The 20971-nt window shown below is 43.7% G+C and overlaps 1 protein-coding gene across 1 annotated transcript in view; it reads left to right on the top strand.

Annotated features, from left to right (window-relative positions):
• The window catches only part of TMPRSS3 (transmembrane serine protease 3), a 107456-nt gene that overhangs the window by 42555 nt on the left and 43930 nt on the right, over positions 1–20971 (top strand). The window contains exons 5-8 of the mRNA XM_033942928.1: positions 4860–4988; positions 8241–8284; positions 13388–13553; positions 17098–17267. Coding sequence (XP_033798819.1) covers positions 4860–4988; positions 8241–8284; positions 13388–13553; positions 17098–17267 — 509 coding nt within the window. The remainder of the gene's footprint in view (positions 1–4859; positions 4989–8240; positions 8285–13387; positions 13554–17097; positions 17268–20971) is intronic.

Below are 20971 nucleotides of genomic sequence, written 5' to 3'. Positions count from 1 at the left end.
CAGAAGCAGAGGCTGGCAAGAAATGCCCAGCCTGATGAGTGAGAACAACTGGTTCTCTGAAACAGGATGTTAACTCCTGGCTCATGGGTCCTGGGATCACACAGTCCGTCTCACCAAAAACATGAAGTGTGGGGACCTTGATTGCGTTCTGGTAATAGCCCTGGTGTTCAGTTGCTCGGCTCTTGAATCCAGAAACCAGGATTGCAAAGTGGAAGGGAAACCTGTTGTCTCCTTGACTTTTCAGTGCACAGAGAATGGCCCCCAGTGCAGCACCCTGGCTAAACCTCAGCACACCATCAAAAGGACCTTGCTCAGTAAAGACTCGGTCAAGTAGTGCCAGGGTGTCTTCTAGCCCCTGGCATGAGTCTGTCTCTTCCAAAGCATCAAATGTCTGCAGCTGAGAATTTGAAAACCACCACCCCCGGGACTCATTTGGCTGTGGGTCCAACTCTTCTGTGGCTGCTTCCCTAGCACGTATGCGGAAAGTGCTGTGGGGCCGGATGGAGCAGGTGTGCGTGAGCGGTCCTTTGTGCATACGTGCTAGGGAAGCAGCCACAGAAGAGTTGGACCCACAGCCAAATGAGTCCCGGGGTGGTGGTTTTCAAATTCTCAGCTGCAAACATTTGATGATTTTTTTATAATGGGAACAAAAATGGAAGATAATTACTATAATGTGTGTGGAATGGGGGGGGGGGGGGGGGTTTAACGACCATAATTTCTTCAGCTAAATAATTCAATCCACTTCAACCAGACATAGGAGAACTCGCACCATTCACACACCCTCCAACCAAAAACGTCAAAAGAAAAAAACTGTTCATTCTTATAAACAACCGTATAATTTTTAATCTAGAGTTAGTGAATATGAATTCAGCAACAAGAACAGAAATCACATGATCATTCTTATAAACTATAACATTTACCGGTAATCTACGGTAGATCAAACGAAGTATCGAGGACAAAATAATCTAAATACAGTTACCGTAGTTACGGTAAAGTTGTAAATAAACAAAGTTTACAGGTTTATTCAGTCATCATCATCACAGTCATCTGAATCGTTGAATCCATCAAAATCCGAATTGTCATCATCGTCATTAAATAAAGTGAGCACGGCCTGCAGACAATCCTCATTTATTTCCGAAGTGATATCGTCATCGCCGTCATCATCATCGCTGATATCCGTGTTGTTGCCTCCTTCCGCTGCACTGGTAGTAGCCGTAGTGTCATTGGTTTCATAAACAATGCCCGCTTTTCTAAATCCGTTTAGAATAGTATCTGGTGTTATTTTGTCCCATGCTGAAGCCACCCATTTGCAGACTTCTGTGAAAGTTGCCCGCTTCAGCCGCCCCGTGGGTGTGTACTCGTGCGTGCCGCTCTGCAACCACTCCTCCCACTCCTTTCTAACAAAAGTCTTGAATGGATGATTCACTGCAATGTCAAGTGGCTGCAGCTTACACGTCAGGCCTCCAGGTATCACAGCGATGTGGGCACCAGTAGAATTAATGTAGGCCTGAACATTTTTTTCTTTGTGGGCAGCCATGGCATCAAAAATTAACAAGGATTTTTTTGCGAAGAATCCACCCTGTCTTGCCCTAAAGCATTTATCTACCCACAATCTCATTACGTCACAGTCCATCCATCCCTTCTTGTTGCAGTGCACAACCACACTGGTGGGCAGCTTTTCATGGGGCATAGTGACCCTTTTGAAAATGAGCATGGGCTTTAACTTAACCCCGCTAGCTGAGCAACCAAGAACTACTGTAAAACACGTTCTTTCATGCCCAGTTGTGGTGATGGCAACAGTTTTAGTACCTGTGGGGGCTACGGTTCTTGTCACTGGAATGTCGAATGCCATTGGAATTTCATCCATGTTGATGACGTCCTTTGCAGTGATGGCAAGTTCAGATATTGCTTTGGCGATAAAGTCACGGAAATCAATCAATTTTTGCTGCCAGTCATCCAGAAGTTGCTGGCCAACAGTTGTTCTCATTCGAACTGATAGTCCGTTCCTTTTCATAAATTTTGAGATCCATGTGAAGCCAGCTTTGAAGTCGGGTATTCCTCTTCTATTGGCAAGTAGTTTTGCCTTCATCTGAATCGCAACAGTAGAGACTGATTGATTTTGCTCCCTTCTCGCCAGAATCCACTGCTTCAAGTCATCCTCCAGCTGAGGCCATTTTGGTTTGGCCCCACGACGTGCCCGTTTGCGCAGATTGCATTTCTCCAGTTCCTTTTTATCTTTTCTCCATTCACGCACCAATGTTTCTCCAACATTGAACTCTCTCGCTGCGGCCCGGTTGCCTATTTCCTCAGCTTTCGCAACGACTTTAAGCTTAAAGTCCGCTGTATATGACTTTCGTCTCATTCCTGGCATTATGGCGGTAAATTTAAATTTAATTGATAAATTCTACTACCGGGTAGATAAATGCAGAATACCAATCTGAAGAGATCAAATTAAAATGTGGGCTCTACATGCAGCATTAATCTTTTATAGGCTTACCCAAAGGCTGAGATGCTGTTGTAAAGGCAAAATGGTATTCACTGGGCAAATTTCAAGGCCAGATAGAGGGGGGACAAAGCCACGTGGTCAAAAGCACGCCGCGACAAAGGCCCGCCTTGATGACAGATCAAAAGCGCGCCCCGACAACCCGGCACAGAAAACTGAGCGGCAAGCATGCTCAGACCATCTTCTTTGTCTGTAGATGGTCTGCGCATGCTTACAGAGCTGGGAGCAGGACAGGGCGGCGAAAGGAGAGTTGGGACGAGAGGAGACTCGGGGCAGGGCTGGAAAGGAGAGTCGGGACCAGAGGAGACTCGGGGCAGGGCTGGAGAGTCGGGGCCAGAGGAGACTCAGGGCAGGGCTAGAAAGGAGAGTCGGGACCAGAGGAGACTCGGGGCAGGGCTGGAAATGAGAGTCGGGGCGGCAAGCAGCATGCGCGGTATACGCGTGTGCACGCTATATAAATTTTTTTTAACATATTTCGGTTTCCCGCACGCTATACCCGTGTGCGCGTTTTACACGGGTGCGCGTTATATACGTGAAAATACGGTACTTCACAGATGTCTTTGTATTATGTTCAATGCAAAAAGAAGTGCATTTCTCTTTTTATTTCTCTAGTTTTGCAGTACATACTGAGTTTATTTTCTTGAGGTTCCCAGTTCAGTCATGGCTTTCATATTTCTATTACTAATTTGTGATTCCTTGTTCTGTATTTGGAGAAGATTGTCTGTGTTTTATGTGTGAATAAGTAATTTAAAGTTGTTTTACATGGTAGTAATGGTGGGTGGGGCGATTAGGGTAGAGGCAGGAATGAGAGGGCATCAGAGGGGAGCCTTCTCCTTAATTACTGTCCTGGGCTCCAAAATGTCTAACACCAGCTCTGCTTCCTGTGGGTACACAACTCCTGCAGAGGAATTCTGCTGCACTGGCAGTCTTTGAGACATATTAGAAGGTACAGGATAAAGTCACTTCCATTATTACATTTATCTTTATTACCGTGTTTCCCCGATGGTAAGACACTGTCTTATTTTTTTTGGAAGGCCAAAATATGCTCTAGGGCTTATTTTCGGGGGGATGCCTTATTTACCCTTTCATGTCCCCTCTGTATTTCTATCCTTATTCAGTAGGTCCTGCTTACCCTTTCTCTTCTTTGTGTCACTATCTCCATTTTCAGCTTTCCCCCCCTTTTCCTTTGTTACTGCACCCTGTAGCTAGAATCTTTCCACCCTCCCTCCACTCCGGCCCAGCATGAAATATTTCCTTTTGTTTCCCTCCCCTCTCTCTTTCTCTCTCTCTTCTCCTCCCTCACCCACGAGTCCTGCATCTGGCCCTCTCCCTTCTACCTGCACCTGGCAACACCCCCCTGCTCCGCGGCTCTCTTCAGCAACTCGTCAGCAGCAGTGATCAAGACAAGCTGCCGACATCGAGGCCTTCCCTCTACGAGTCCCGCCTTTGTGGAAAAAGGAAGTTGAAACAAGCGGGACTCGCAGAGGGTAGGCCCCGACGTCAGAAGCTTGTGTCGATCGCTGCTGCTGAGTTGCCGAAGAGAGCCGCGGAGCAGGGGATGTGGCCGGAAGCAGGTAGAAGGGAGAGGGAGATAGGAAGGCTGTAGATCTCCGGAGCATGACACCGACCCTGGCCAGGATGATTTCTTTTTCAGGCGTGCACCTTACAAGTCCAGCGTCGCGGCGGGAAATAGCCATGCTGAGCAGTGAGCTCAGCACGTACACAGATGAAAGCCTTGCTTGCTGATTGGTCTGGCGGCCCCGCCCCACCGTGCCGCCGGACCAATCAGCAAGCAAGGCTTTCATCTGTGTACGTGCTGAGCTCACTGCTCAGCATGGCTATTTCCCGCCGCGACGCCGGACTTGTAAGTTGCATGCCTGCGTGACACACTACCGGAGCCACGGCAAAGGTGGAAAAGAGCCGCATGCGGCTCTGGAGCCGCGGGTTGCCGACCCCCGCGGTAGACGGAGGGACCACACGGAGTCACCCACCGTACCACCCGATTCGGGTAAGCGCAGGTATCGGTGGGTGGCTTATTTGCGGGGGGGGTGCCTTATTTTACAATTTTTTCTAAAAAGGGGGGGCTGTCTTATTTGATGGCCCTGCCTTATCATCGGGGAAACACGGTAGAAGGTCATCCTCTCATCCAGTTGGTTCAAGAGGCATCCCACTACCTCACAAACTATTAATATGTTCCTTTTCACATATTTTTATTCATAGGGAAACTGAGGTAGCAGAACTGATGATGAGAGCTAAGGGGAAAATATTTTTTAATGGAAATTAAGCATGAACCTCAGTCTCAGTAAAGAGTTGAAACTGGACATATCCTGACATCCTATGTGTTTCTTATTTGCAGCTATGTGAGCTCAGGGTTTCTGCCCCTAGAGGCAGCGGAAGAGGAATTTCAAAGGCGTTTTGTTTCAGTCACACAAGCATCTCCATCACCAGGTTATATAATACTTCTCCACCAGATTGCATTTCTGCGGTAAGCTGCATGTACCATAGGTTTAGGACAGATACAGTACTATAGTAAGGATGCCATGAAAAAAAGGAAAGTGTGAGGGAAAAACTCTTCACATTTTCTTTTGTTTTGTTTTGATATATTGTGCTATGTTGCTCTTTTAAACTGTCCCCTCAAATAAAAGTTTGATCTGAAGCAATTTAAAAGCAAACTACATTAATTATTGCAAAATACATTCATAACTCATAGGATGTAAAGTTGTTGTTATTAGGTGCCATCGAGTCCTAGTGATTTGATGAATTGCAGATCTAAAAAGAAATTGGTTTTGTGCTAGTCTAGAAAGGTCCTCCAGTGGCATCCCCATGGTCGTTTTCAATGTCATAAGAACATAAGAATTGCTGCAGCTGGTCCATTGTGCCCAGCAGTCCACTCCCGAAGCGGCCCCTAGGTCGAAGACCAGTGCCCTAACTGAGACCAGCCCTACCTGCGTACGTTCCAGTTCAGCCATCTGATTGCAGATCTCTCTCTTTGTCTAGTTCCTTCAATCTTCCCAAACATGATGTCCTTCTCCAGTGATATCTCTTCTGATGGTGTGATCAAAATAAGACAGTCGTAACTTCATCATTTGGGCTTCGAGTGAAATAGCCAGTTTGATCTCCTCCAGAATTTATTTATTAGTTCTTCTGGAAGTCCACAGCACACCTAAAATCCTTCTCTGGCACCAAAGCTCAAATGAGTCAATTTTCTTTCTGTAGTGTCCAGCTTTCACGTCTGTAACTGACCACTGAGAAAATGAGTGTGTGGACAAGTCTGATCTTCATTTGGAGTGTTACCTCCTCGCCTTTGAATACTTTGTTGAGAGCAACCAAGTGCTATTCTGTGGAGTCACTGAAGAGCAACCAAGTGCTATTCTGTGGAGTACTTCCTCCCTGTTAGTTGCTTCTTTGTTTACAAAAGAACCCAGGAGATTGAAATCCTTTACAATTTCTATTCTATTGCCGTCAAGCTCAAAATCGTCATCATTTTGCATTTCATGATCTTCGTCTTGTAAAGATATCAGTTAAATACAATTCATATGTAACAATTTAGAACCACAACAAGAATAATCTACTGATCCATCTAGGCTTAACAACCACCTATTAAAAAATCCTCCACAAATTAACATAAACTTCTGTGTTAGCTCCATAGTGAGACATTTTCAACAGGATGTCAGTCTGACTTTGGAAGTTTTGAGAAAAACATCCAACAATCCGGTAGAGAAAATGTCCATTTTTGAAACCATAAGATGTCTTATCTTTTTTTTTTCTGAAAATGCCGGGTTTTGAAAAGCCGTCCAGACCCCCAGACATGTCCTCATAAGGAGGACATGTCCGAGGAAATCCGGACGTCTGGTAACTCTACATATACTGATGTGGTTCCCTGTCTGTTCCTCATAGTTTACATCAAGAAACTAACCCCAACCCCCCTCTCATTTACCTGCAGTCCCACACTCTGTTCCCACATGGCAGAGAGCTGCTGAAAAGAAAGGTCTGTTGCCTCACACTAGCAACCAAAAAATGAGTGGAATTGTCCAATCAGAAAGGTGCACAAATAAAAGTGTCTTTCAACTCATCTGATTGATCTTTATTCATCCAAAGTCACTCGACCCGACATGTACATGTTTCGGCCCCAAGGCCTGCATCAGGAGTCTTGAAGATCTTTGAGTATATGAACTATGATGTAAACCACTTGAAATGCCGTTTGTGTCTAAATAAAGCAAAACGTCGTAGTGTAAATGAAAATCTAAAAAGCTTTTTAGATTTTCATTTACTGCAAGGTCGCAACACTACGACGTTTTGCTTTATTTAGACACAAATGGCATTTCAAGTGGTTTACATCATAGTTCATATACCCAAAGATCTTAAAGACTCCTGACGCAGGCCTTAGGGCCGAAACATGTACATGTCGGGTCGAGTGACTTTGGATGAATAAAGATCAATCAGATGAGTTGAAAGACACTTTTATTTGTGCACCTTTCTGATTGGACAATTCCACTCATTTTTTGGCTGCTTTGTTCCTTGTGGATTTGTTTTCCCCTGTTATCTGTGCCTCACACTAGCAACCCATCTGGTATAGGGTTACTAGATGCCCAGATTTACCTGGACATGTCCTCTTTTTAGAGGACTGTCTGAGTGTCTGGACTGGAGGGAGTTTGTCCGGGATTTGGATTCACTCTCTTTAGCCCAACCCCCACCTCGGAGTCGGGGATGGATCTTGCGAGTCTCCCCTGTCCCCATGTATCTCCTCCGGTGCTGTTAATTTCAAAACTTTGGGCAGCTGGCGGCATTAGTGAGTGATCTTGCTGCTGTCGGCCTGTCCCGGAAGCCTTCACTCTGCAGCACCCGCTTATGCAGGAACAGGAAGTGCTGCAGAACGAAGGCTTCTGGAGCAGGCTGACAGCAGCACGATCACTCACTAATGCTGCCAGCTGCCCAAAGTTATGAAATAGCAACACCGGAGGAGGTACGTGGGGATAGGGGAGACTCAAAGAACAATCTCCGACTCTGGGGTGGCCCAGGTGGGGGGCTGGAGAGAGAAAGAAAGGCTGCGCTGGTGGAGTGGGGCAGTTTAGAGGTGAAACTAGAGGGAGATGGATGGAACAGGGCAATGTTGGTGGGCCAGGGAATAGGTGGGGTATGGGCAGGGCTGGGGCAGGTATCCATGGCAACAGGGAATAAGAAAGAAAGAGTGCTGGGGGAACCCACTGCCCTGGGTGCCAGTCTTGCAACACACCTTCTGGGTGATCACGTCACACAGGTCGGGAACCACAGGTCTAAAATGTAAGGGTGTTTCCAGATTAGCTGCTTTCCTATTTTTCGCAAAGATATTAAAAAATAGGACAACGCCTACAAATTCCACTGTGGCAAACTTCCTGAAAGTAAATACTTTGCTCAAATATGGTGCCTTTCTGTGCTGAAAATATCCCTTGCATATCTATAAACAGGAGGCCACAGCTGTGGAATATATGCTTTGTCTAGAAACATAATGCATCTTAGAGCACTGACCAATAAGACAGGATGACAGCCAATGTGAATATATGGTCCTCCTGCAGGCCTATACCATGTCCTTAGAAATGGTTCAGAAAGAAATCTTTGTGATTTTCTGGTAAATGTAATGGATGCATAGACCATCTAAGCAATGGCACTATGGTCAGTGTTGTTGAGAGACCGACATCTGCATATGGAACGCAAAATGAAAACCAGTATGTGGTCTCTGACACTCATTTTTCCATTACAGAGACCAGTGTGCTTCTGCCAGTGTTATCACCTTAAAATGTGTAGGTGAGTATTCAAGCAAGAATGATGCTGGATGGAAATGTCAGATTTTGGGAAGCAGATGAGATAGGATAGATGGTGAACTTCAGTGGGGATTGTTTAGTTTTATTGATGCTGTTAATTAGATTGTTTTCAAGTTCTTCAACTGCTTGTTGACTCAGCACAAACCTATCTAGAATGTTGATACTCATGCAGTGACCAGTTTCTGGAGGGAGACTTCAAGACAGTGCTGGGCATGTTCTCTCCCTTCCCACCCTTGCTTTCTGATATCCTCAGTACTGTTTCGATAATTAGAATTAGGAACTCTAAATCCTACAATGCATTGGCCCATAAAAAACTCAAAAGCAGCCAAAAGTTCCTTCCAGAAACTAATTTTCTATAAGACATTTAAAAAGACAATTTTATAAGATGCTCATATTTAAAAGCCAATATTCTTTCTAAGTGCTATTCTGCAAATGCATAACATAACAAATTCACTTATATACTGCAGTAACCTCTCAGTTCAACGCAGTTAACAACAATCAAGAGACTGTTCAAGCACAGTGTATTATAATCATATTCAGAAGAATTTGTTAAATAAGAAGGTCTTTAGCATTTTTCTAAAGGAAAGATAGGCGTTAAGAGTTTATCAGGACAGAAAAAGGCTTTCCCAAGATCCATCTTGAAAGGATAAAATTCTATGGAAAAATCTTGTGTATGCAAACTTTTACAGTAGGAAATGTAAATAATCTAAAATTCTGAGAAAAACATTTTCTGTCAGTAAGTTTAAAGTGATCAATAATATAATCGGGTATAAGGCCAAATAATATCTTATAACAGGTACAACCTAACTTGAATAATAATCTTGCCTCGACTGGGAGCCAATGTAGCTTCTAATAGAATTTAGTTACATGATCACATTTTTTCAAATTGAAAATCAACCGAACAGCTGTGTTTTGAATGATCTGCAACCTTTTCATATTCTTTTTACTGGAGGCTAGATAAATGATGTCACAATAATCCAGGAACTAAAAATCAATGTTATTAGTAGTCTAAATGAGGAAGGATCAAAATATGCCCTAATCGATCACAATTTCCATAGCATAAAATAAGTTTTCCTAACTAGTGCATTGATTTGAGCACTGAGTGATAGATTTTGGTCTAAATAAACCTCTAAAATTTTTATAACTGGCATAATAGAGTATGTAATGCTGTTCAACTTTGTAGTGTTCTCTGTGATCTTATTAGAAGGTGAGATCAGGAAAATTTTAGTTTTGTCTGGGTTGAGTTTGAGTTTAAAGTCCTTCATCCAGGAGTCCACTGTCTGGATTATAGAAGAGATAAATTGTAGAGTATCTGCTGATAAAGATAGGATCAGGACTACAATTGTTATATTGTTCGCATAGCTATAGTGTATGATTTTAAAGAAGCTAATCGAGTTCCTAAATAAGCTAGATAAAGAGATGTTCCCTGTGGTACTCCACATATATTTTTCCATTTAAATGAACAGTTTTCATCTTTCCAAACCTGATAGGTACGACTAGGAAACCTTTAAACCATAGGAAGACATGTCTTGATATTCCTATAGCATCCAGACATCGCAGTAAGGTCTCATGATCAATGAGATCAAACGCACTGCTAAGATCAAACTGAAGAACTAAGGCACTTTTACCTATGCTGAACAGTTTGTGAAGATGGTCTAACATGGTGTACATTAGTACAGTCTCTGTGCTATGGAAACAACGAAATCCTGATTGGGATGGATTAAAGACTGAGAATCGATCTAGATAATTTCTCAATTCAACACTCACTAGTTCCTCCATTATTTTTATAAAGAAAGGAATAGCTGCAATTGGACGATAATTGCTAATGAGGGCTAAAGACTTTTGAATTCTTGGTTATGGGTGTAATTAAAATGTGGCCTAAATTTGCTGGAAATTCACCATTCTGCAGTAATATTGTAATCCAATCAAACACATCTCTTCTGAATTTCAAAGGAGCTGATTTCAAAATAACTGGGGGGGGGGGGGGGGGGGGGGCTGCTTAAGGCCATCTTTTACTAAGCTCATAGGAATTCTATGAGCGTTGGAGCAACATCAGAGCATTTAGCACTCCGGACCAAAATAGAAACCTCTACCACAGCTTAGTTAAGGGGGGGTGGATTTATTTATTTTTAGTATCTGCCAGATTGGTGAAAGTCTGTAATTACACTTTCAGGGTATATACATCTCTATATATCTCTGTATACTTTATTTTTCCATTGGTTTAACAGTGATGAAACACATATAGCATATTGTTGATCTCTTTTAGCTGTTTAATTATGATTGATACGAGTATGGTGTGATTGTTGTTGGATAAATTGCATTTATCCCCCTCTTTTACTAAGCTGCGGTAGGGGTTTCTACCGCAGTCTGTGTTGCTAAATGATATGATGCTGCTCCTACCTCATAGGAATTCTATGAGCATCAGAGCAGAATCAGAGCATTTAGCACTCTGGGCCACGTAGAAGCCTCTACCGTGACTTAATAAAGAGGGGGGGGGAGGGGGCAAATTACATAAGAGTAGAGGTGCATTTTCAATAGGACATCTAAGTCTGAGTTTGGATGTTTTGGGAAAGATGTCCAGAAATCCAGTAGAGAAAGGCCCGGATTCTGTATAGGATGCCCGGAATGGGTGTCCTATACAGAATCGGGCCTACACCCGCCCAAACTGAACCCGATTATGTAACTGACGTCCATGTTAGAGACGCCAGTTACATAACCAGGTTACTTTAGATGTGGCCGCTATACTTAATCACAGCAAGGGATCTCCCTGCTGTGATTAGTATAATGGCTACGGCTACGGCTGCTAGTCCCCCCCACCCCTCACCCCCTAAACAAATGAGGCGGGAGGGATGTCCAGTCCCTCCTGCCAAGAGACTCCTCACCCACCCCCGATTATCGCTGGCAGGAAGGTGTTCAGCCCTTCCTGCTGGTAAGCTCAGCCCTTCCTGCTGGTAAGCCCTGCCCCCGAAGATCACCAGCAGGAGGGAGCCCAAACCCTCCTGCCGCTCCCCCCAATGAACCCCCCCAACACAGAAACCCCCCTGACTTACCAGCAAGTTGGCTGGCTGGAAGGGTCCTTGCACCATGTGTCCGGCAGGCCCGCCTCCGTTCAAATGAGGTGGGCCCACCCCTCCCCTGCCCAACCCACAGGAGCCTAGGGCCTGATTGGCCTAGGTACCTAAGGCCCCTCCTATGCCGGTGATCCTCGAGGGGGTGGGGCCTACCAGCAGGAAGGTTTGAGCACCTTCCTGCCTGCGATCATTGGGGTGGGTGGGGGTCTTTGGGCAGGAGGGGTTGGGCACCCTCCTGCCGCAATCAACATCCCTCCTGCCTCATTTGTTTAGGGGGTGGGGGGAGGAGAGATTGGCGGCCATTGCCGCAGCTGCTATACTAATCACGGCAGGGAGATCCCCTGCCACAATTAAGTATAGCGGCCGCATCTACTTACAATGTAGTCCAGCATTTTGCTGGCCTACATTGTAAGCGTCTCCTGCTCTACTAGGGAGACACGTGGGGCCACCTAGGTTTGCCTAAGGCTACTGCCTAGCCTTAGGCGAGCTGAGGCAGGCTTGTGGGCCTCACTAGGCTCCCAGAGGCACCTTAAATATAGGCAGCCTGCCTGGGGAGCATTTTTTTTTTAGAAAACATGCTTCCCAATTGGCTGATTAAACAGCTGTAGGATGCCTACAGCTGCCTACAATAGTTTACAGAATCTGGGCCAAAATGTCCATTTTCAAAACTACAAGACATCTTTTTTTTTTTTTATATATGTAGGCATTTTGACCCTTAGCACATCTATATTTTTGGACTATTTTTGAATACGAAGACATCCAGATGAAAAACTCACAAAAACAAGCCATTGGGACATCCAAGCAGCCAGCATTCTTAGCAAATTGGCAACACAGTTTAGAACACCAAACTAGAAAGCAGTGTCATGGCTTTATACTGTAGTGTAACTCAAAACATACAAACAAACAAAAAACTCATTGGTGGCTAAACAGCCTGTTAGCCCACCATGCTTATTCACTTTACAGTTCAAGAAAAAAAAAAAACCAGGCAATTTCAAAAAGCTTGCCTCTGGAGCAATTCTCAGGGTATAATTAGCCCTCTCACCCTCAGCATGGGATTCTTAATTCTTCTGTTATTTTTAGTCAAATCAGAAGCAGTAATTCTTAATTTTTCCATTACTTTGTTTTATGAGGCAACACCACATTATCAGAAGATAGCTTTTACTTCCCCCAAATGTTATTCTGTGATTCTGCCTTTAAGCATGCCTAATTCCTCATGCTCCATTTCAATATCCCCTACTAACATTTCTTCTGGCATTTTCTCAACATATTCAGTATCTTCAGAAGTATGATTAGAGGCTTTAGTTCTGAGGTTTTCTACCTGCTTGCTTTGGGAAGTGCTGGTCTCTGCTTCCTGAATCCGGGCTTGCATAGGTCTGCCTCTCAACAAGGCTTCAGGAATGCTGTAAGTTTGTGGCTGCCCCCTTGGCTTAGAGACCACACCCTTTTCTCTGGCATTGGGCTGATTGCCTCTAGAAACACCTGTGGTTCTCCGGTGCTTTGCTAATAAGCCTGGATAACTTCCCTGCTGACTAACCCTGTCCTCAGCAGAGCTGATTGCAGGAGCTAATCCCTTTGTGGGTTTTGATATCACCTGCCTGGTGCATGCTGGTTCTTGTAGTTCTTTGCCTTTAGCATTCCCTACACTTGAACTAGGCAAGTATAATTGGGTCACTTTTGGGTTGCCTTTCACTGGGGATAAATTTTGAAGGACACTTTCCCTAACCTGTCTGCTTCTAGGGATAGGTTTATGGATAGTTTTAGAGCACTGCAGGGTTTCTTCCAGCATGACAGGACTCTCCCTGTCACAATATATGTAACTCTTTGTTTCGTTATTATAACTACAGTAATAGCAAAAAGTGTTAAAGGCTCTTGAATAATGAATGTTATGTTTTAGCTCAGTTCATTTTTAGAACATAAATGTTTCATTCTTACTGTATTCTTTTTAATAATTACTTTAAAATGAATGACATAAGTAAATAAGATGCTTTACATGTTGTCTGTCTCTGTTCCCATAGTGTGTGGCAGTAGACCCAGATTTACATCACGCATAGTTGGTGGAAATACATCATTTGAAGGGCAGTGGCCATGGCAGGTCAGTCTTCACTTTCAAGGAATCCATTTGTGTGGAGGATCCATCATAACCTCTCAGTGGATCGTAACAGCTGCTCATTGTGTTAACGAGTAAGTATCCTTCAATACTCTCATCTTACATTTAGGTTTCTTTCTAGGGTGCCCTCATCAAAGGGTTACCATATGGCTCCAGAAAAAGGAGGACAGATTGAGACACTGGGTTTTACTTCCACTGAAAGCAATGGAAGTAAAACCTGGATGTCACTCTCAATCTGTCCTCCGTTTTCTGGAGCCATATGGTAACCCTACCTTATCATAAAGGGTGAATGAACTACAGCACTTCAGATTCTAATCTAACTGAATATTGTTTTTACAGACTGTTGTGTATAACACTGTATTAATAGTGACAACTTGTAGTCAGTTCAAACGTGCCAGTAAATGGTTTATAAAAGGTTCCTATTTTCTAGGACACTGGAGGCTGTTACAGTTTGGATTTGGTCTGTATTTTGCAACTTGAAATGTCTGTGACCCATGAATGATAATCCCTTACAACTACACTGAATTTTCTGTATGTAAGGATTCTGAAGAGCAAGCACTCAGGAAGGATTGAAAAAATAAAGTAAAAACAGAGAGGGCCTATAGAGGCACATAGCCACTACCAGTAAAAAAATATTCTGAGAGAAAGAAGGGAAGGAGGAAACAGCAGCAAGGAAGGGAGTGGAGGAAACAGCAGTGGAGGAAGGGAGAGAACTGTCTCAAGAACTACTCTGGATAATATCACATACCAAAATGACATTGCTGGTTCTCAGCACCCAAAAGAGGTTATATTAATTTCTTAAAATATTAGTGCCACAATTCTTTTAAAAATGATTTTATTTATATCTAAAGATTAGTCTTGAGTGGGCTACTTTTAGAAAGAGTGTGAGCCCACCAGGACAGATAGGGGGAAATTCTTGAGTACCTGAATGTAAACCACTTAGGCCAAGGGTGTCAAAGTCCCTCCTTGAGGGCTGCAATCCAGTCGGGTTTTCAGGATTTCCACAATGAATATGCATGGCATCTATTTGCATGCACTGCTTTCATTGTATGCTAATAGATCTCATGCATATTCATTGGGGAAATTCTGAAAACCCGACTGGATTGCGGCCCTCGAGGAGGGACTTTGACACGCCTGACTTAGGCCATAAGTGGATTATAAATACTAAAGAAAAAAGTTTTCACATTTTGTGTCAAAATTAATATATTTAACTGATCTGTACCACTTGGTCTATTGGGTCAATATTCAAACTCTTCAGTCACCATTTCATTTAAAAGCTGACCATAGCTCTTAATGTTAAACCCAAATATAGTGCTGGTCATTATCTGGATATTTGCATTGAATATCTAAGTTTAATGGACAGAGTTGCAATTATCCAGATAATGGTAATATTCAGTACTAGCTTTTTTGCTGTTCTAAGTTATCCAGGTGGTTATATGGATACCAGAATGGAATATCAGAGTTATCCATGCAACTCAGTTCTATCCAATGACTACCTCTGTGCTATCTGAACCACGCCAGGGCAGTCTGCAGAGATTTTTGGTGGCATGAACTGGATAATGCTGGGGAAAATTAAGGTATGGTCCCAGTCAGTAGTACATATCTGGGTTGCAGCATTTGCCATAAGATATAAGGAGACAGATTTAAAGAACTAAACATGTGTATACTCTGGAGGAGAAATAGGATAGGGGTGATTTGATAGAGACATTTAAATAACTCCAAAGGTACATACAGAACTGATTTGACCACCCTATGCATATAAGCATTTCAGTATATCTATATTGTTTTTTGAAACAGTTTTATATAAGCGCTTTTTTGTGTCAATTAGGAGACTTGGAGCAGGTATTTTCTAGAGCGATAAATATACGGAAACTAGATCTTTTTCAATAGAAAGGAGACTCTAGAATGAGAGAAGATGCAGTCAGGTGTAATTTAGGGAAATTTCTTTACAGAAAGATTGTAGAACAACATCTCAGTGGAACTGATGGAGATAAAGACAGTGAGGCCAACATCCAGAGTGACTTAGCTGGTTAGCTAGTGAATACTGGGGCTAACCAACTATGTTCGACATAACTGATAACCAGGCTAGCTGTTATGCACTAATATTCAGCAGCCATCTTGCACTAAATATTAGTGCGAAGCCAGCTAAGTGCTATTTAACCAGCCAGGAGTAGTTCCTGGCTGGTTAAATAATGTTGACTATTGGGTGGAAAGTTTGAGATCAAGGGCCTGGACAGGGAGTTTTGAAAATATTAAAAAGGATTGGTGCCCACAAGGAGCTCTGCATGATGCTTTTAATAGAAACAATATTCAGCTGCTTTTCTGTATAACTAGAAAGTTTAATTTAGGCCTGTTTAAATATTTGTATAATGGCTGAATATCACCACTTTTATTCAGAGGCAAATTTGTATGTTCAACACCACTAGCTATCGGTATAGCAGTAATGAATACATGGATTATTTTTTTAAATAAAGTGGTTGGTGTTTGAAAAACCTGCCTACTGCAGAAACTGAATACAGTACTCCCACAAAATTCACGGGGGTTTCATTCCAGGAGCACCTGTGAATTTAAAAAAGAACACGTGAATGCGGTTTAGAAGCGGATCAGAAGCAGAAGAGGGCTGTAGAGCTGGTGGCGGGTGTTGAAAATCGGGTGCGGGATCATTCTTAGTATTTTCTGACCACCTCTTCCAGGAATTAAAGTCAGGCTACACCAATCAGGAGTTGCTTTGACACGCTATCTGGCACGTCAGAGCAGCTCCTGATTGGTGTAGCCTGACTTTAGTTCCTGGATGAGGACAGAAAATACCGCGAAAGACTGAGTCTGCGATTTGTGAACCGCAAATTCACGGTGGTATACTGTATAGACACAAGAGGATCCTCCTAGAAGAGAGAAAATAATGTTAAGCTAAAGGCAGGGTTACCAGACGTCTGGGAAAACCCAGACATGTCCTCATTTTAGAGGACTGGCTGGGTTCCCGGATGGACTTTCCAAAACTCGCTAGTTTGTCCAGGTTTTGGGAAGCCTCAACCTCCCAGCAGCATCTGAAGGGCCTCCGAGCATGCTCGGATGACATCACGCGTGTTGGCAGAAAAGAAAAATCAAGGCGTTGTGGGGGCGGGACTGGAGGCGGAACAGGGCGGGGCCATGTGTCTGTGTTTCTCTGTGGAAAAATCTGGTAACCCCAGCTAGAGTTCACTTAGAGTTTGGGGAATTGTAGTAGTCATGGGTAATGGTCAGAGCAGGTAGCTCCAAGGCTTTTCTGCCATCATATTCTGTTTCTGTATAAAATAATTTCCAGTGGATCCAGAACAGGTGGAATGCAGTGACTATGGTGACTTCCTCATACAGAAATCCATGTGTATACTTTGGAGAAGGGCTGCACCCAGCTGTACACATGGATTTATTTGGGGATAGTTTTGCTCTGGAAGAGAAATTTGCTGTAAGTTGCACCTTACTGTTAACATTTCAGCAAGCAGTGAATATGGTTTTAATCCTTGGGGAGTTTGTATGCTGAGTTACTATCAATTTTGTCAGGGCTGAACTTTTGGATATTAGGAGAATCATCATTTCATACTGTCTGGTTACACTTTTTCAGAAATTTCTCATTTCTTTCAGGCTGTACTTTCCTGCCTTGTGGGGTGTGCAGGTTGGAACTGTGAACCAACTCAACACGCAAGTTTCTTTGAACAGTGTGGAAAAAATTGTTTTCCACCACAAATATAAATCTAGCTCAATGGCAAATGATATAGCACTGATGAAGTTGACTACACCTCTTGCCTTCAATGGTAAGCATTCAAGGTGTTTCCCTTCTCTTGTTCAGTTATTCATGTGACTTCTGCTTCTTCTATTTAGAAGATGATTTGCTGACAACACACACACACACACACACACAAGAAAAGCTTTGCTGGGCTTGAACCTGCAACTAACAACTAGTTTCATTTTGATAGTCTTGGATTTACCTCATGCCTTGCATGAAAGTACGAGATAGTTATGTTTTCCCCATAGAAGTCAGAACTTCAAATCTACACATACCATGGAGTAAAACTAGGTCTGGATCAATCTGTCCCAAAAAAACAAAACAAAAATTAAAGTGCAGCCAGCTGATAACTCAGAGCCTAACTGACTAACCTTCCCTTTTACTAAGCTACGGTAGAGATTTCTACCATGGCCTGGAGCATTAAATGCTCCGACGCTCATAGAATCCTAGTGAGCCTTCCACAGTCAGGAAAATACCTACTGTAGCTAAATGTGCACTTCGAATAGCCCTAAGACTTGCAGGTGCAATAAGGTGTGGCTCACTGGTAGAGCTGCAACCTCTGCACCCAGAGGTTATGAGATCAAATCCCAGTGCTGCTCCTTGTTACCCTGGGAAAGTCCCTTCATCTTCCAGTGCCCACCACTTTAAATGCCAAAGCCACAAAAAGGCAGGATACATGTTTTCCTTCCCTTTAATATTTAGGCAGTAAGTACAGTATATCTCTGCTTCTAGAGGACTCATAATTAAAGGTTAAAACAAAGTTGAAATAAGATTTAAACCTATCTTACCTGGTTTACAGTCACTGCACTGACCACTAGGCTATCCTTCAGACCTGCTTGCTGTTGTGTTCAGAAAATCCTTAATATATTATGCTGTCAGGGAACCTAATTTCTGGTGTCACTTTCAGGGATCACAGCACAGCAGATGCTCAATAACTCTTACTTCTGCCAAAACACCCTGAATGGCATTACAGTACGGTTGTGCAAAGGCTGGCAAAAAATATAAGGGATAGGAGATATGGAAAGGGAAAGAGATAAGGTGCACAAGGGAAAATGGGCGGATAGGTGGGGCTAAACACTGAACTGGTTTCACAGGAAGAAGGATGACATGCATTGTAAGCACATACCTTCAATGCAAATGTCTGTGTATGTTGCATACATCAACCCACATGGTTTTTTGTGAACCTTCTTCAGTTAAGTGCAAGATACATTACTATTGATAAGTTGACAACCTGATGTATTGAGTTTATACAAGATTTCAATCAACAGAGACTACTTAGTGCTGTGATTGACCAAGAAAGGTGCATTTAGGGGCGTGACCTCAGTTGTGGTCATTCTGCCATTAAGGTTCTGAGCACTTCTAGTTACGGAATGAGAATGTAAATGTTTGGTTGGCTGACCTTTACATTCGAGTTATCTGCTGCATACATCAGTTGTGGATGTGTTAAGCAGGCTGTGAGCTGTAGTGATTAGCCAGAGCTAGGGTGCATCTGCATGTTTATTTCGATCCAGCCACCATCCTCCTGCTTTACTCAACGTCAGAGATCGGCTGGACTCTCCAGTGTGCAGCAGATGGTTGGAAACCCAGCTGAAAGCTGCCTGTGGAAGTCTATCAACATCGGGCAGCCAATTCAGATGCATCTACCAACCACTAAGTCAGGAGTAAAGGATGAGTGGAAGATGAGACTGTGGAGACTGAATAGGATTTATTTTTATTATACCTTTCTTTTGTGGGGTTGCCTAATCTTGTCCTTTCTTTTGTTTGTGCCTTGATGCTGTATTTTGTAGTTTCTTTGTCTTTATCTACAGTACACTTCTTTTCTTCATCTCTCTTTAGGAATTAATTTTTCTTCTATATGGAATGTAATTTAAAATGTAAACTGCTGTATTTAATACAACTCAGAATGTAAACTGCTGAGGTCTGTATTTGATATAATTTAGAATGTAAACTGCTGAGGTCTGTAATATTGCGATGCGGTATAACTAATGTGACCATTTATTTTTTTCATAAAAACAGGACATCTATTAATTGTCAGTCCCGCCCCCAATCCCGCCCTAGCCCCACCCCAATATATTCCATTCATTTTTCATGTACACATATCTCATTAATTCATAATGGTAACCAAAAAAAAAACACAAGCACACTATACGCAAAGAAAATGTTAATTATCATTTATATTTGGGGGGTTTTCAAAGATGTCAAGGCAGATGACTTTAAAATATGCAATATCACCTCAGTAACTATAGAAAAATAGTCAGCAGATATAAATTCTCAAAACTGACACATTTTGATCACTAAATGGAAAATAAAATCATTTTTCCTATTTTTTTCTGTCTGGTGATTTCATGAATCTCTGGTTGCGTTTCCTTCTGACTGTGCATTCTTTCTTTCTGCACTCAGGCCCAACAATTGTCCCTTTCTATTCCCTCCCTCCTTCCTTCCTTCCTATGTCCTTAGTAGCCCCTTCCCATGTCCTTAGTGCCCCCAGTGCCTCCTTCCCATGTCCTTAGTGTCCCCAGTGCCTCCTTCCCATGTCCTTAGTGCCCCTTGTGTCCTTAGTGCCCCCAGTGCCTCCTTCCCATGTCCTTAGTGCCCCTTGTGTCCTTAGTGTCCTCAGTGCCTCCTTCCCGTGTCCTTAATGCCCCTTCCCGTGCCCTCAGTGTCTCCTTCCCATGCCCTCAGTGCCTCCTTCCCGTGCCCTCAGTGCCTCCTTTTTATGTCCTTAGTGCCCCTTCCTGTGTCCTTAGTGCCCCCAGTGCCTCCTTCCTATATCCTTAGTGCCCCTTCCTGTGTCCTTAGTGCCCCCAGTGCCTCCTTCCCATGTCCTTAGTGCCCCTTCCTAAGTCCTTAGTGCTCTCAGTGCCTCTGTCCTTAGTGCCCCTCCCTTGCCAAAGCCAGCCTGCCTGCCCCTCACTGCCTTCCAGCCTTTGTCCCACCCCGAAGCCAGCCAGCCAGCCTCCCTCCCTCCCTGCTGTGCCAAAGTTGAGAAAGCTCAACAACCAACAGCCTGCCTGCCTGTCTGCCTCCTTCCCTCCGAAGCCTACCCTATCCACCACCGCCACAGTCCACTGCTACTTCCTGCCCTTGTTGCAAAAACCACAGGAAAGGCATGTCCAGGCGCCGGCCCAGAAACCTTCTCCCCGATGTCAATTCTGATGTCAGAGAGGAAGTTCCAGGCCAGCCAGGCAGTGATTGGCTGGCCCAGAACTTCCTCTCAGACGTCAGAATTGACGTTGTGGAGAAGACTTCTGGGCCGGTGACTGGACATGCCTTTCCAGCTGTTGTTGCAGCGGCGGGCAGGGAAGCAAGTAGAGAGCCCATTCTCCCGCAATCGCTTGTCCCGTTGACCCCCCACACAGCTTCGTGATACTGTCGCTGAAAACGGGACATTTCGGTGTCCCGAAGCTGTGTGGGGACAACGGGACAGGGGATCAGAAAAAGGGATGGTCCCGATCAAAACGGGACGTATGGTCACCTTAGGTATAACAAATGATAATAAACATAACGTGATGTAACTTATTCCAGGTGCATGTAGAAATGTGAGTGTGTAAATGCAGGGCCTTCTGAGCAGCTAGCTTCTGGTGATTTGTTGGCTTTCAAACATCTCATTGACAATCTGTTATCTCACCTTGGGCATTGCAGACCACCTGCATGTTTAGGGAGTGAAAAGTCTTTCAGTTTTGGTAGGTGACCTCCCTCCCCTCTTGGGGTCCTGGAGAGCAAATGTATGCA

Source organism: Geotrypetes seraphini, chromosome 4 (assembly GCF_902459505.1).
Source record: "Geotrypetes seraphini chromosome 4, aGeoSer1.1, whole genome shotgun sequence".
Classification (NCBI taxonomy): domain Eukaryota; kingdom Metazoa; phylum Chordata; class Amphibia; order Gymnophiona; family Dermophiidae; genus Geotrypetes; species Geotrypetes seraphini.
Note: the sequence above shows the minus strand (reverse complement) of the source record. Positions and strands in the feature narration are given on the sequence as shown.